At 40.1% G+C, this 12,903-nt stretch overlaps 1 protein-coding gene across 5 annotated transcripts in view; it reads right to left on the reverse strand.

The window, feature by feature from the left end:
- Positions 1-421: 421 nt before the first annotated feature.
- The window catches only part of LOC144017863 (semaphorin-4B-like), a 58,453-nt gene continuing 45,971 nt past the window's right edge, over positions 422-12,903 (reverse strand). For all 5 annotated transcript variants that reach the window (XM_077519821.1, XM_077519819.1, XM_077519820.1 and 2 more), the window contains 7 exons: positions 12,409-12,590; positions 11,076-11,226; positions 10,783-10,993; positions 10,173-10,288; positions 8,028-8,185; positions 7,267-7,358; positions 422-5,937 (listed from right to left, as the gene is read on the reverse strand). In XM_077519821.1, the coding sequence (XP_077375947.1) occupies positions 5,159-5,937; positions 7,267-7,358; positions 8,028-8,185; positions 10,173-10,288; positions 10,783-10,993; positions 11,076-11,226; positions 12,409-12,590 (1,689 nt within the window). In that variant the 3' untranslated portion in view covers positions 422-5,158. The remainder of the gene's footprint in view (positions 5,938-7,266; positions 7,359-8,027; positions 8,186-10,172; positions 10,289-10,782; positions 10,994-11,075; positions 11,227-12,408; positions 12,591-12,903) is intronic.

Below are 12,903 nucleotides of genomic sequence, written 5' to 3' on the forward strand. Positions count from 1 at the left end.
AATAATAGGATAAATAAAATAAACATGCAAAATAGAACGAGCGTTTCCCCACATGTAAAATATACAAATATTTTGAAAATTTTACTTTTTTTTATACCAAAAATTAACAAAAATCAAAACAGCATTTTGTTTGTCCATATGTAATAAAAAAAAAATCAATTTCTTTGATTTTTATCCATCCTTCCATACTCAAAAATACCAATTGTAAATACATATTTTCTGAACACAGAATGAGTGGGTTACTGATGCATCATAATACTAAAAATCACATTACATTAAAAACTATGAGCAATCTTTCAAATTTAAAATAATCAAAATAAATTGAAAAAAGATCATTTATGTACATTTTATGAAAAACAAAAACTTAATAGTACGAGTGCTCCTTTCCATTTTAAACACGTCAAAACTACTCACACAGGAGTCTGTCAAAAACATTGATTTTATTCATTTATCTTAAAAACTTTAAAATAAAGTGCTTTTTATGTACATTATAACAAAAAAGTACATTATAACAAAAACAACCGTCACAATTCATCCAAAATACAAAAAAATACAGTTCACAAGTATTTACAAAACTAATAATTATAATAACAATAAAAAATAATAATTAAAAAAAAAGAGACAAGGGAATCATGCAGGCAAGACCACATTTGTCTACTTTGTTTTTCAGTCAACTTGAGTGTATGGCGTTTAGTTGGTTGAGACTGATATGGAATACTGAATGTAGATGTATTATGCTGGTCTTTATCATTGGACTGTTTGGAAAAGGAAAAAAAAAAATCTTCAAAATAAAAAAGCATGAGGTGGCAATTACAGGAAAATGGCTGTATAATAACACATCTGGCTACATTCATGTCCAGTACAGTGTGTTACATCACTGAGGAGCCACTCAAAACGAAGCAGGCTATAAATTGCTCTGGAACAAAAAGCTTGTCAATAAATATGCACGACAATAAGGCCAAATGGTAACTATGCATCGGTTTGTGTCATCAGAAAGGCATGTGTGTGCAAAATAACAATAATAATTAAGAAAAGCGGCTAACATTAACAATGACCCGTGTTATTGTGAATCGGAAATGCTGGCACGTGGCGAAATAAAGGCAGAATAACAAAGGCATTTGATACTTTTATGAGGCAAGCAAGCATATAAAAGCAGGAAGTTCTTTTAATCATGTAGTCAATTTTCCAGGGAGTCCTCAATTAATTATTGTGTTTTGTGTTATTTAGGCTACAAGGTCTGTGATGTGTGGAACCACAGGTGTCGATGTTAAGTTCCAATTTATAAATTTTTTGGCATGTTTTAAACTGCAGTGTCACCTTTTGAGTTATTGTGGTACCATTCCTAGCATTGCTAGCAGCTAATAGCCTATTATAGCCCTATTATATTATATGTAATTGGCATAGCTATGGTCCTCTTATTAAACAGTATAATTAGATGCCATTCCTGCTTTAATATGTTTGATCCACAGAGGTGGCAAATCCAGGTCCAGAAAGTTAAAACCCTGCCACAGTTTGGCTTTAGCCCCAGGTGCTTGCTAGCTAGTTAGCGCCCTAGCAGGTAAACGAGCACCAGGTGCTCTGTGGCAAGAGGTTTTTACTTTCTGGACCTGGATTTACTCTGTCAATGTCATATGTCGACAAACACGAGTGTCCTCATCAACAGTAGCCTATTGCGACAGGAAACTATTTTGGGGAGCAAACAGTTCAGTTCTATTCTCTACAACACATCTTACACGAAGTCCCTTAAAAGCTCACACGCACGCACACAATATTAAGCACAGTCAGTCAATATAATCAAAGCAAAAAAATAAACCGAGCACTTTTTGCGCTCTACGCTGTGCAATTACACTGTCAACTGGATGTGACAGGACAGAACAGCCAGTTGTCGGTTAATCTGTGTTTAAAAGGTTTTCTGCTGAAATAGATACAGCAAGTTTATAGTTCAGTGAAATGGTGCTGTACATATTTCAAGACGCGTAGTAATATTGTTCACTGTGAGCTTCCTCCATCTTTGGGAAAAGTCTTTTTAAGTCTCGATGGTGTACACAGAATGTTTACGATGGTCCCTGTTTTCTCGCACTTTTCTCAGTAGTTTGAATGTGGAACTTGACATCCTGTGCAAACACCCTGATTCTTTGTGCTTTCACATTGTGAGAATCGAGTGATGGTGAGTATGTGCGGGAAGAAACCAAATTTTTTGCATTGACTCCTCAATTATGTTCTTCAAAGTAGAATTGGGCAAAATTTCAATAAGTCACTTTTTCAAATTCACTTTCTATAAAAGAAGTAGAACAGGACCTCAGCGATGGGGAAGGTGAGCTATCCATCCATCTATCCATCATTTACGCAAACCTCTGATAAAAACGCTTTTCTGCATTAACTAGTAGTGACTGACTGACTTTATGTTCTCTGCTATGTGGGTCAAGCTTTTGAAAAGAGGAACACCGATTTGATTTGAAAGAAACAACAAATGCATTATTTGGAGACGTGCTTTTCATTGGACTGCGGCACCAGCCCAAGTTCAGCAGATGGTAAAGTTTACCGGTATATTTAATAAAGAGTAGTGATTAAACTGTCAGTAGACTTGCCTTATCATCTGAACAGTAATTAAAAAAAAATAAAATGTGTCTGATTGACTTCCTGCTTTCTGCGGAATTTCCCTGTCCTTTCTCTGCTGTGGGTCAGCGTCCAAATAAAGACCATTGAAATAAAATGCTTTTCAGAGTAAAAGAAAATTAAAAAAATCCTTAAATTTGGAGATCCAGCAGAAGTCCAATTTTATATTTTATACAGTACGTAGTGACTATCGCTGATCCAAGTCATTAGTTAAAAGTGTGTACCATTGCTGTCCGAGGAACAGAGTTTTAAAAATGTGACATTTTAAAAATTTGGAAAAAGTAAGACATATAAGTTTTTATTTTAAACAAAATTTGGATATACGTGCCCAGTATAGTAGTCACACTCAATGGGGACCTAATGGAGAGTAAAGGACAACACGGAGAGTTGTCATGAACAGGAATTCAGGATTTTTCACCTGGCTCGTTTGCTCGAGTCTTGCCTAGCAACAAGTGACCACACAAAAACGTGATGTGCCCAGGAAAAAGCAATTATGCTGCTTTACATTGTTGTACCTGCTAACTAACAGTTTCTATTTTAATTTTGACATTTTTTTTGTGGTCTATGCAATTGAGTACATTGTTGTAGTAAGACAGACAGTAAGCGAGAGTAGTGTAGTTTTGCCAACCGTTGTATAAAAACGCCACTGAATACAGAATGATACTTTAGAGTCTATTGCAAAAGTCTCTAATGAAGAATGTGGGAGTGGTCATCACAACGCAATGGCACTATTGCATTTCGAAAAGTTAATTGTTGCTTTTTTGTGTGTGAGATTTTTGGCACAGAGCATGGGATGATTCAGTGCGACCCTGAAGATTTATTTTTTATTTTTATTTTTTTACTCCTTGGCTTTCTGTTAAGTAAAGCGGGGTAATGCACATAGCGACTTTTACACACGACAAGATAATCTGAAATATTTGTTCTTACTGCTCTTGTAGTGCGATGTACTCAAGATGATCAGCAGAGCACACTGCACGCATAACAATGACTGCTGCAGTCCCAGGACTGACCTGTGAGAGGCAGCATGGTGCATCAGGACAGCCAAAAAATACAAAGAAGAAATAGAAGTTGGATCGAGGCTGTGTTCGGAATCACTCTTTATCCACTATAGCGCGTCTTGGCCATTAGTAGTGCTGTTTGAATTCATAGTGAGGATGTCTTTAATATATCTCACAATACTTGTTGAAAAGTGGTGAAAAGCAGTAGGTACAGTGGTGATACAGAAAAAAGTAAACGCATACAATACAACTGGACATAGAGTGCTTTGTTTGCATTCATTTTGTAAAATATACTCAACTCATGTAATAATTACTTATTTGTTCAATATTTATGACTGCGTCTGAAGTTTGCAATGATGTAATTTAATTTCAAGTAGTGTTCCCAAACTATTTTTCAATTCTGGCCTTCCAGTGTCGAGTTTGTAAGCTCTCCTTGCGCTTGTGTCAGGTTCCTTCAGGTGCAGTCCCCCCCCCCCCACGACACGGTGTTTATTGCTTCAAGAAGCCACAAGGTGGCAGCAAAAGACTGCTTATGCCCCATTGAAATTCTTCAACTCACTTTAACAACCTTCCTTGAAGCAAGATACCACTAGATGGCGCCAAATCAACGCTGCTGAATGACAGGTCTGGTTAAGAAAAAAAATAATAGAAAAATAGGCAAAAGGCTCACTGTAGTCCACTATTTAAAAAAAACAAAAGAAAAAAAACAAAAAGATTTTACAGTGATTTAGAGGAAGTTAATTAGTGAATGAGTCCGAACACAGCCCAAGTTTGTGTTTATCTGGTAACTTTATATTGCGGTTGCAATTCTACTTGTCTTCTTGTCATGTTTCTGATGTTGACTAGCACAACCAATTGCTCCCTCTCTTCGTGTCAGGCACCACGTTTCATGTCACGATCGCAAAGCCGGTGGATCGGCCAATCTCAGTGTTGACCACAATATAAAAAAAAAAATAAAAATGTGTAAAATAGTAAATACTGAACAGGTTAATTGCACAGTTCAATCTTTTAGTGACATCCGAAAGTCAGACCTTTGCTGGCTTTGAAATGTTTTCGGTATGCATGTGCCCCGCTTAATGCTCTCGTACCTGCACGATAGGCGCTCGCCGTCCACGGCGCCTTCACTGGTACACGAGTAGACTTTTTCATTTCAGGCCATACATTCAGGAGGTACAAGTCAGCGTGTTTGGTGTCCTTTTCTCCACTCATGTCTCATCATCCATCATCGTCCACACGGTCTTCACGAGAAAGCATTTTGTCCTCCTCAAACCTGAACATGGTGGCTTTTGCGCAGCCGGGGGCAGTAGACGCCAAAGGACATTTGACTTGACGACATAAATAGTGAGAAAGCGTCTTCTGTCTTGCATCGCCACTCTCTGCATGCATTTTGTATGCAAATAGTGGCCATGAGGAAATTGACTAAAACTATCGGAGAGCAGCTGCCAAGTCCTCTCCTCAACCCTGCCGAGCTCCTTTTCCCGTCCCACGCGCAGCTCGAAAGCAAAGAAAAGGCGCAACGTAAAATGCAGCGGGGGGGTCTCGTCTCACACGATGGAGTCTTTAATCTCCGAGCCTAACCGCACCCGGGGCCGGGGGCAAGTGGGCGAGTACTCTACGTGGCTCTCCTTGGCGTTGAGCGGTCGCCCGTCCGAGGCGTCGGAGAAGCTCTTGCTCTCCGGCGAGGACTCGCGGGTGGGCGTGCTGCAGATGTAGTTGTCGTTGAGCGTCTGGTAGCCCTTGTGGTCCGACGTGGACACGGGCATGGCGTTGCCGTTGAGCGGCAGGCTCTCGGCGGGCTTGCCGGCGATCCGGGGCTTCTTCTGCGGCATGCTGGCGCACTCGCCCTGCTTGAGCACCGACTTCATGTGGTCGCGGTTACGGTAGACGACGAACAGGGAGAAGACGACGAGGGAGAAGGCCAGCAGGGCGCACACCACGATGAGCTCGTTCCAGTACGTCTTGGTGTGAATCTGCTCCGAGCGAGACTCGCCCGGGAGGATCATGACCTCCTCGCGCCTCACGTGCGGCGTGCGCGAGCGGCCTGCCGCCGCCGTCGCCGTGGCGCTCTCCTGCCGGGGCTCCGCTCTCACGCAGTAGTTGGCCAGCAGTTGGCGGAAGTTCTCCTCCTCCGACCAGCACTCGTAGGTGTCCGTCTTGTCGGCCCGCGCCACCACCACCAGGCTGCCCTCGGGCGTGGCGTACAGGGACTGGCCGGCGCCGTCGCTGTAGCGCCACTTCCTGTGGGCCAGGTTGGAGCGCAGGTTGCAGGGCAACACCCGGAATGTGTTCGTGGGGATTGTGATCAGCTGGCAACGGGTCCCACCTGACACAAACAACGCATTTGTGCCAATGTAAACAACTTTTTTGCGTCACAGTAAAAGCCACAATATCCAAATGTATTTTTCACAAATGTTGTTTTAAAGAGGAAACAGTAATATGTTCTATGCAGCCCCACTACTCTAAATACGGTATTTTTGTTAATACTACATTAGAGGAATATGAGATAAACCAATTACCGGTAATATCAGAAGGCAGCCATTTTGCTACTTGCAGTTGAGTGAAAATGACATCACAGTTGCTCAGGTATCAGGTAACAACCAATCACAGCTCAGCGTCAGAAAACAGGTGAGTTGTGATTGGTTGTTACGTGAGCAACTATGATGTCATCTTCAGTCGACAGCAAGTGGCAAAATGGCCGACCGCTGGAAATCTTAAGCAACAAATGTACAAATAAATACTTAAGAAAATCTCTTTACAAAGTTAGAAAGATTATGCCGCATGGGATTTTTTTTCATTACAAATAAAGTTAGAGAAATACATTTAAAAATATTACACAACATTTTCCAAACATGCTTGCTTCACGTTTTATAAATATTGACGACAAGTGTTCTTTTTGTAAAGCTGTACCGGAAAATCTAACACATTTATTTATTGATTGCCCCCTTAGTGCAGCTTTTTGGAAGGATATTGAAAATTATTTTATGTGTATTTTATGTAAACATAAGATTGCATTGGATGGTAAAAACATTATTACCCTTTTTGAATCTAAGAACAAAAAAATGGTCATCTTTGGTTACTGTAATATGCATGTTATGTTGGGAATATTTCATATTCATAAATGTAAATGTCTAAACTCGAAACCTTTATCCAAAATTATTTTTGATGGAAATTGACAATTATTTTAAGATTCTTAAATTTGTAACAAACAAAAATGTCATTTGATAATTAATGTCTATGTAGAATTATTTAGAAAAAAAAAAAAAAAAAAGAATCTTGGAGCTAACTGAATGTTTTTTTTTTTTAATACATTTTATTTAGATTTTATTATTATTATTATTATTATTATTATTATCAATAATATTATTTTCCTATGGGAGTCGTGTAAATTGGATTGACTGATATCTGTATTATTCATCAATGTTTAATAATAATAATATATTATATATATATATTAGAATATATTATAATAATAATAATATATAATATATATTTTTTTTTAATGGCCTCCCCTGACATGGATAAAAATGGTTGAATTTGCTTCATAACTCATATTCCACAAATGTAATATTAATCACAATGAGGCGATTGTCAAGAAACATCTAATGTTGACTTCCCCTTTAATGTTGCAAAATTCTTTAAGAATCACACTCACGGGCAGGTGCTGGTCGGGTAGATCTCGGCCCGGAGAACGTCCTGTTACAAATAGACGAAGTGTCGGCCTCCTCCACATCTTGCTGCCAGTGGCTGAGACAGAACATGACAGAAAAACACCCACAGCTGCACTTAAGTGACATGTTGTGCGCACATGCTCTTCCATCTACCGCAAGTCTTTCATTAACGGCGTGATCACAGTGCCAGTTCAGCGTGACAAAGATGAACAATCTTCTTTTTAACAGCATCTTGTGCAAGCTCACAATGTGACCGTTGGCCTGTTTTTTATTTGTTTTGATACACAGTGTGGAACCACTTAATTGTACGTTAGTGTCTATGATAATTCAGTCCTAAAAAAATGTGCCCTCTTAAAACGTCAGAAGTCACGCCACAACGATGATGACATCAGGTCGCCACCATCAAATGGTTAACGTCAAATGTTTTTGAATTGTTCTTTGATTGTTGCGACAAGCAGCAGCCACAGAATGAAACTGCTGTCCACCCTGTCATGAAGAGGTAACTGCCCCTTTAAGAAACCCTCTGATGTTTTCAGTGACATAAGAACCACCATTTTCTTCACCAGAGGCGGAGTAGTAGCAGAATATTTGCACTTCTGGGTTGTAATTTTCATCGTATTTTGTGTGCGGGTGGACGTTATCAACCTTAACGTCCACTCTGTCATACAGAAATATCAATTGATATAAAAACCTTTCAGACATAAACAGCTTAGAGTCAGCTTTCCATCTGATCTTGCCAACCTACCTGTCAGGCGGTGCCATCCTGACATCCCGACAAAGGCGTCCGGTCCAGGCGCAGTAAGGGTCTCTGGACAGGACACACTCTCCGCAGCTTAGGTAGTTTGAGCAGTTGGCCACGGGGACCTCCACCAGGCCCGAGTAGGACGACACAAACAGAAGACCCTGCAGAAGGACGGACAAAATATGTTGGGTATTAATCAGAACCTTCCAGCTTCTCAAAATTCCGTAAAATCACAAACATACATCCACTCCTTCCATTTTGTTGTCATTAAGGTCACACAGGATGAGCTGCAGAATATGCTAGCTGACTTTGGGTAAGAAGTTGACTACAGGGCACATACAAATCACCCTCTTAAAATAATTGCCTAAGATTTTTTTTTTCATCAAATCATATCTTGATGCAAATGGTTAAATTTTTTTAGTGTTTCCTGAAAATTCTGAAAAAATGACTTGGGCGATTATTTTAAGAACAACCATTCTCATTCACAACTATGGATAATGTAGAGCCTTCAATGATTCTAATGTGCTTGTTCTTGCAAATAGCAAAGTATGAAGGGAAAAGATGTGGGGGTGGACAGAGAGTGGTTAACTCATTCCTTCCCCTCCAAGAGTTATCTTGGGTATTTAAAATATGTGTCTCGCCCCCATCCACGAATTAACTGGGGTTTTGCGTTTTTTTTTATTTTTATTTTTATTTTTTTTACTGCACTGGACATAGGACAACCTCATGCAAGTCCCCAGCAAGTATTGAGCTGAAAAAAAAAATAATTGTAATGAGGTGTAATTGCCAGCAGATGGCCACAGTAGCTTTGATCAGAGGAGGGCCAGCATGTAGGCAGTGGACAAGGAACACAATATTCTGTAGGCCATGGGTGGCAAACTGCATTCCTCGAGGGCCGGAGTCCTGCAGGTTTTATAGATTTCCCTACTCGAAGTGCAGCTGATTCCAATTAACAGGCTCGTTATCAGGCTTCTGCAGAGCTTGCTGATGAGCTGATCATGAATCAGCTGTGTTGAAGAAGTGAAATATCCAAAACCTGAAGGACTGCGGCCCTCGAGGACCGGATCTCGCCACCCCTGCTGTAGGCCTTCAAAAATCGGTTAAAATATTATAAAATGGCTGGCATTGAGGGGATGGCAGCGCTGCAAATGGCTGGCATTCAATGAGTTCATGGGTGGCCATCGCCCCTCCTGGCCACCATCTAGTGCTGCCCCTGTTTCAACCTCCAATCTCAAAACTGTGAGGCATACAAACTCACCAATATCATACACCGTGCTGGAGATGGCATACATGTCACGTTTGTGTTTTGATCAGTCCATATAAGCAGTTTGAATTACTGTCAATAATGAATGAGCAAATATATTAGTTTTTTCCCCCCCAGATTCAAAGTACTTAAATGAAGCTTTGCTATAGTTTTTATGAGCATCAAACTTCAATGAACGCAACTAACAGCCTACATTTCAAGTGTTTGAATTTCATTTTCCTTACCAATGCACACAAGCACATGCAGAGCATGCAAACTCAACAAAGGAAGGCTCACATTAATTTACGACCCAAAGTTTCAGAACCACGAGGCAGCCGTGCCGAACGCTATACCTCTGTGCTGCCTCACGCCAAAACAATTACATAGTTAAAAACAATTTAAGTAAATAGAGCACAAAATCTGTCCAGATGTTCTCCTGCTTGGCGCCAGCAGGGTAGTTAAATTGGAGGCGACCACGCATACACGCAATATTGTCCTCAACTCATTTGACCAGCTTTGATGCACACACTTTGGAGTCTATATTAAGTCTGTCTTTCCCACTTGTTCAATAAACAAACATTACTGAATCATCTTGTTTGTCTTTCATCGGCCAGAATACATGGGAAAGTATCTCGGCCTTTATTAGAATGACATAATCTTTCGATAAGAGTCCATTTTGGCCCCTGGGAGAGGCCATTATGTCATAAAGAAAGGAAGGTAATGAAATTGAGCTGCGGCTAAAACACCGGCGAGGATCATAAACTCTGCTCCAGATGGCCAAATAACTCTTAAGAAAATGCGGCAAGACGGCCCCAGAGGGGAAGGATGTCTTCAGGCTGCTCGGTAAATTTAGCACTCGTGCTGTTTTTTCTTTAAACGAATTATAATCTGGAAAATGTATTTACCCTCTGAGGGTCCAGTTCGATGTGCTGCACGGGCTGTGGTTCGGGAAACAGAACCATCTCCTCGATGATGTGCATCTTGTCGTTGGTGTTGACGGCCTTGTGCAGCTTCCCGTCATCTGCGCACAACAGGGAAAAAAAAAAAAAAAAATGGGTTGCCGGTTTGAAACCCATTACATGCTAAAACTATGGACTTGAAAATCAGCTCTTCTGTACTTATGTAACAATGGGGGTAATTAATGATTAACGAGGCTGGGTGAAGATCCAAAGCCACTTTCAAGTGATGGCCAGACTACACTGTCTGAAACCCGATTATGCAAAACAAACAAACAAAAAAAAAAAAGAAAAAGAAAAACTCACTTGACATTCTTTCTATTATGTCAAAGTCAGATGGAGGCAGAGCTGCATTGAGTTTTGTTGTATAAGAACGTATAATTTACAGTATTTTGACATAAGCATGCTACAGACATGTTATTAAGACAGTTGGGAACTGTTGGGAATTGTGAAAATAACGTTTTTTTTTTTAAAAAGCAACACAAATATTTCTCTGAAACTGCCCCCCGTTGTGGTCCAGTCACGATACAGAATAGTTAATATTTTTTTCCCCCCCAACCTGTTCCGATGAAGAGCACATCGTAGGCCCTCTCCATGCCCTGGATCTTGTGAACGGCGATCTGCGTGTAGCGCACACTGCGTTTCAGCAGCAAGGGGGCGCTGCGGATCACGCTGTCCATCAGGAAATGGTCCTTGACAAAGTTGAGCACCTTGTCGGGCATATGCAAGGACGACTGGATTCCCATTTGCCTGGCGTGGTTGGTCACACACTGCGCGGGCGGGGGAATACGAGGCGAATAATTAAATACACGTTCATCCAAATAGAGAGTATGAATTTGTGACGCAACTCACCGCCCCGGGTCGCGGTTCTGGTGCAGGGTGGTTGTACGTGTACCACTGCTGGGTCTCCCTGTTGACCTGCCTGTAGCGCCCACTGAAGGCCCGCTCCACCTGTGTCATGGTGAAGGCACAAACTGCAGAGCTGCCCGACGCACCTTTGTACCTGTCAACAAAGTTACTAACTGAAATTGTGCAGTAAGCCGAAGGAGTCCCGACCCACAACATGCTTACAGCAGCATGGCTAAACCCAATGCATAGGACTATGAATTAATTTAGCACAATATTCCTTAGCACCGGAAATATGTCAAACCCCACCCTGCGAAACTTGGCTACAGTGACTTGTTAAGCCCAAAAAGGCGCATATGTCCTGCAGTTGGAGCAGATCGGCTGTAGCTACACATGCATAATTTATTTGCGGGGATTGGGGACTCCGCCGGAATGTGAATAAATTGCATTGGGAAAAAAAAATTGAGAAGAAAAATAACTTTTTTTAAAAGACCAAAAAATAAAAAATATAGAATAAGTGAGGATATACTGCAAATTAAGTGAATTTAACATTTTTCTCAAACACAAAAACAGGACTATCCCACCTCAAATAAAATTTAAATATTTTAAAAATACATTGAAAAAACCCCAACTGAACTTCATTTATAGAGAACTTAAAAACAACCATCGTATACAAAGTGTACATGGAGTAAAACATAGGCATACAATAACTTCACATTATTATTAAACATGTTTGTATATTTCAAGATTTTTAGATATTACTCTTTTTTTATTTTTCTAATCTTTATCTCAGAGTACAAGGTTTTCAATTTTTTTCTGACAAATATTTTAACATTATTTTAATCTGTAACTACATTTGTAATACAATTTATAGTTAACGTATTTTTATTTATCTTTAGTGCGTTTCATATTTAATTTAATGTGATTTATAATGATTTTTAGTCAAATTAATTTAAAAATTAAGCTTATTTAATTTTCCGTAATTTTCATAAAAAGCATGTTATTAAATTGAAATATCACAAACTCTGTGAAGCCAAGAGTAATTTTTCTGCTTTGACTACACAGATGTCAAACAAATTGTAAAAATTACAAAAACAGATAAAAGATTTAATTTACTTGAATTTGATTTTTTTTTTTTTTGTGAAAGTAATCGAGGGATGTTTTGTTTGCTGTGACTTTTTAGAGACTATTTGAGATTATTCAGTGTTTCGCAACATCTATGTTATAGGTGCCTGACGAGGTAAAAAAACAACAACAACATATTTACAAGATAAAAAGTCTTTGATAAAAATCATATGGTATTCAGCAGACCGTAATGACCTCTCTTTGTGTCACTTACCACTGTGAGGTGAAGACGCCGTAGAAGATGGTGCTCTCCCAGCTGTCCCCCATGGGCTTCAGGACAAACATGTCCTGGATGATGTTGAAGGGGAAGCCGTCATCAGGCAGGGAGCACAGCAGCTGGGCCTTCAGGAAGGTGGTCCACTTCTTCTGGAGCACACGCTCGCCACCTCTGTCGCCCTGGAAACAAGTGTCAACAAATATGTTAACAATTGCCCGACATTTTTGGACAATTTCGTGCTTCCATGGCAACAGCGCGGGGAACACCCTGTTCTACTGCTGGTTGTAAAAGAACTGAAGAAGGCAGAATCCAACTTTTTTTCCTGGTGAAAGGAGAGAGTCTTCATTTGGTACATTTGGATACTGATCGTAATATTTTGTGGCTCTTTGGTTGGCAGTGAATGAATTTTAATGAAAGCCTTCAGGGTCGTGCCTCACTCCTCAGATTTAACGGAGGCATGGAGAATCTTCACATAAACACTCATCAGATGAC

This window comes from Festucalex cinctus, chromosome 4 (assembly GCF_051991245.1).
Source record: "Festucalex cinctus isolate MCC-2025b chromosome 4, RoL_Fcin_1.0, whole genome shotgun sequence".
NCBI lineage: Eukaryota > Metazoa > Chordata > Actinopteri > Syngnathiformes > Syngnathidae > Festucalex > Festucalex cinctus.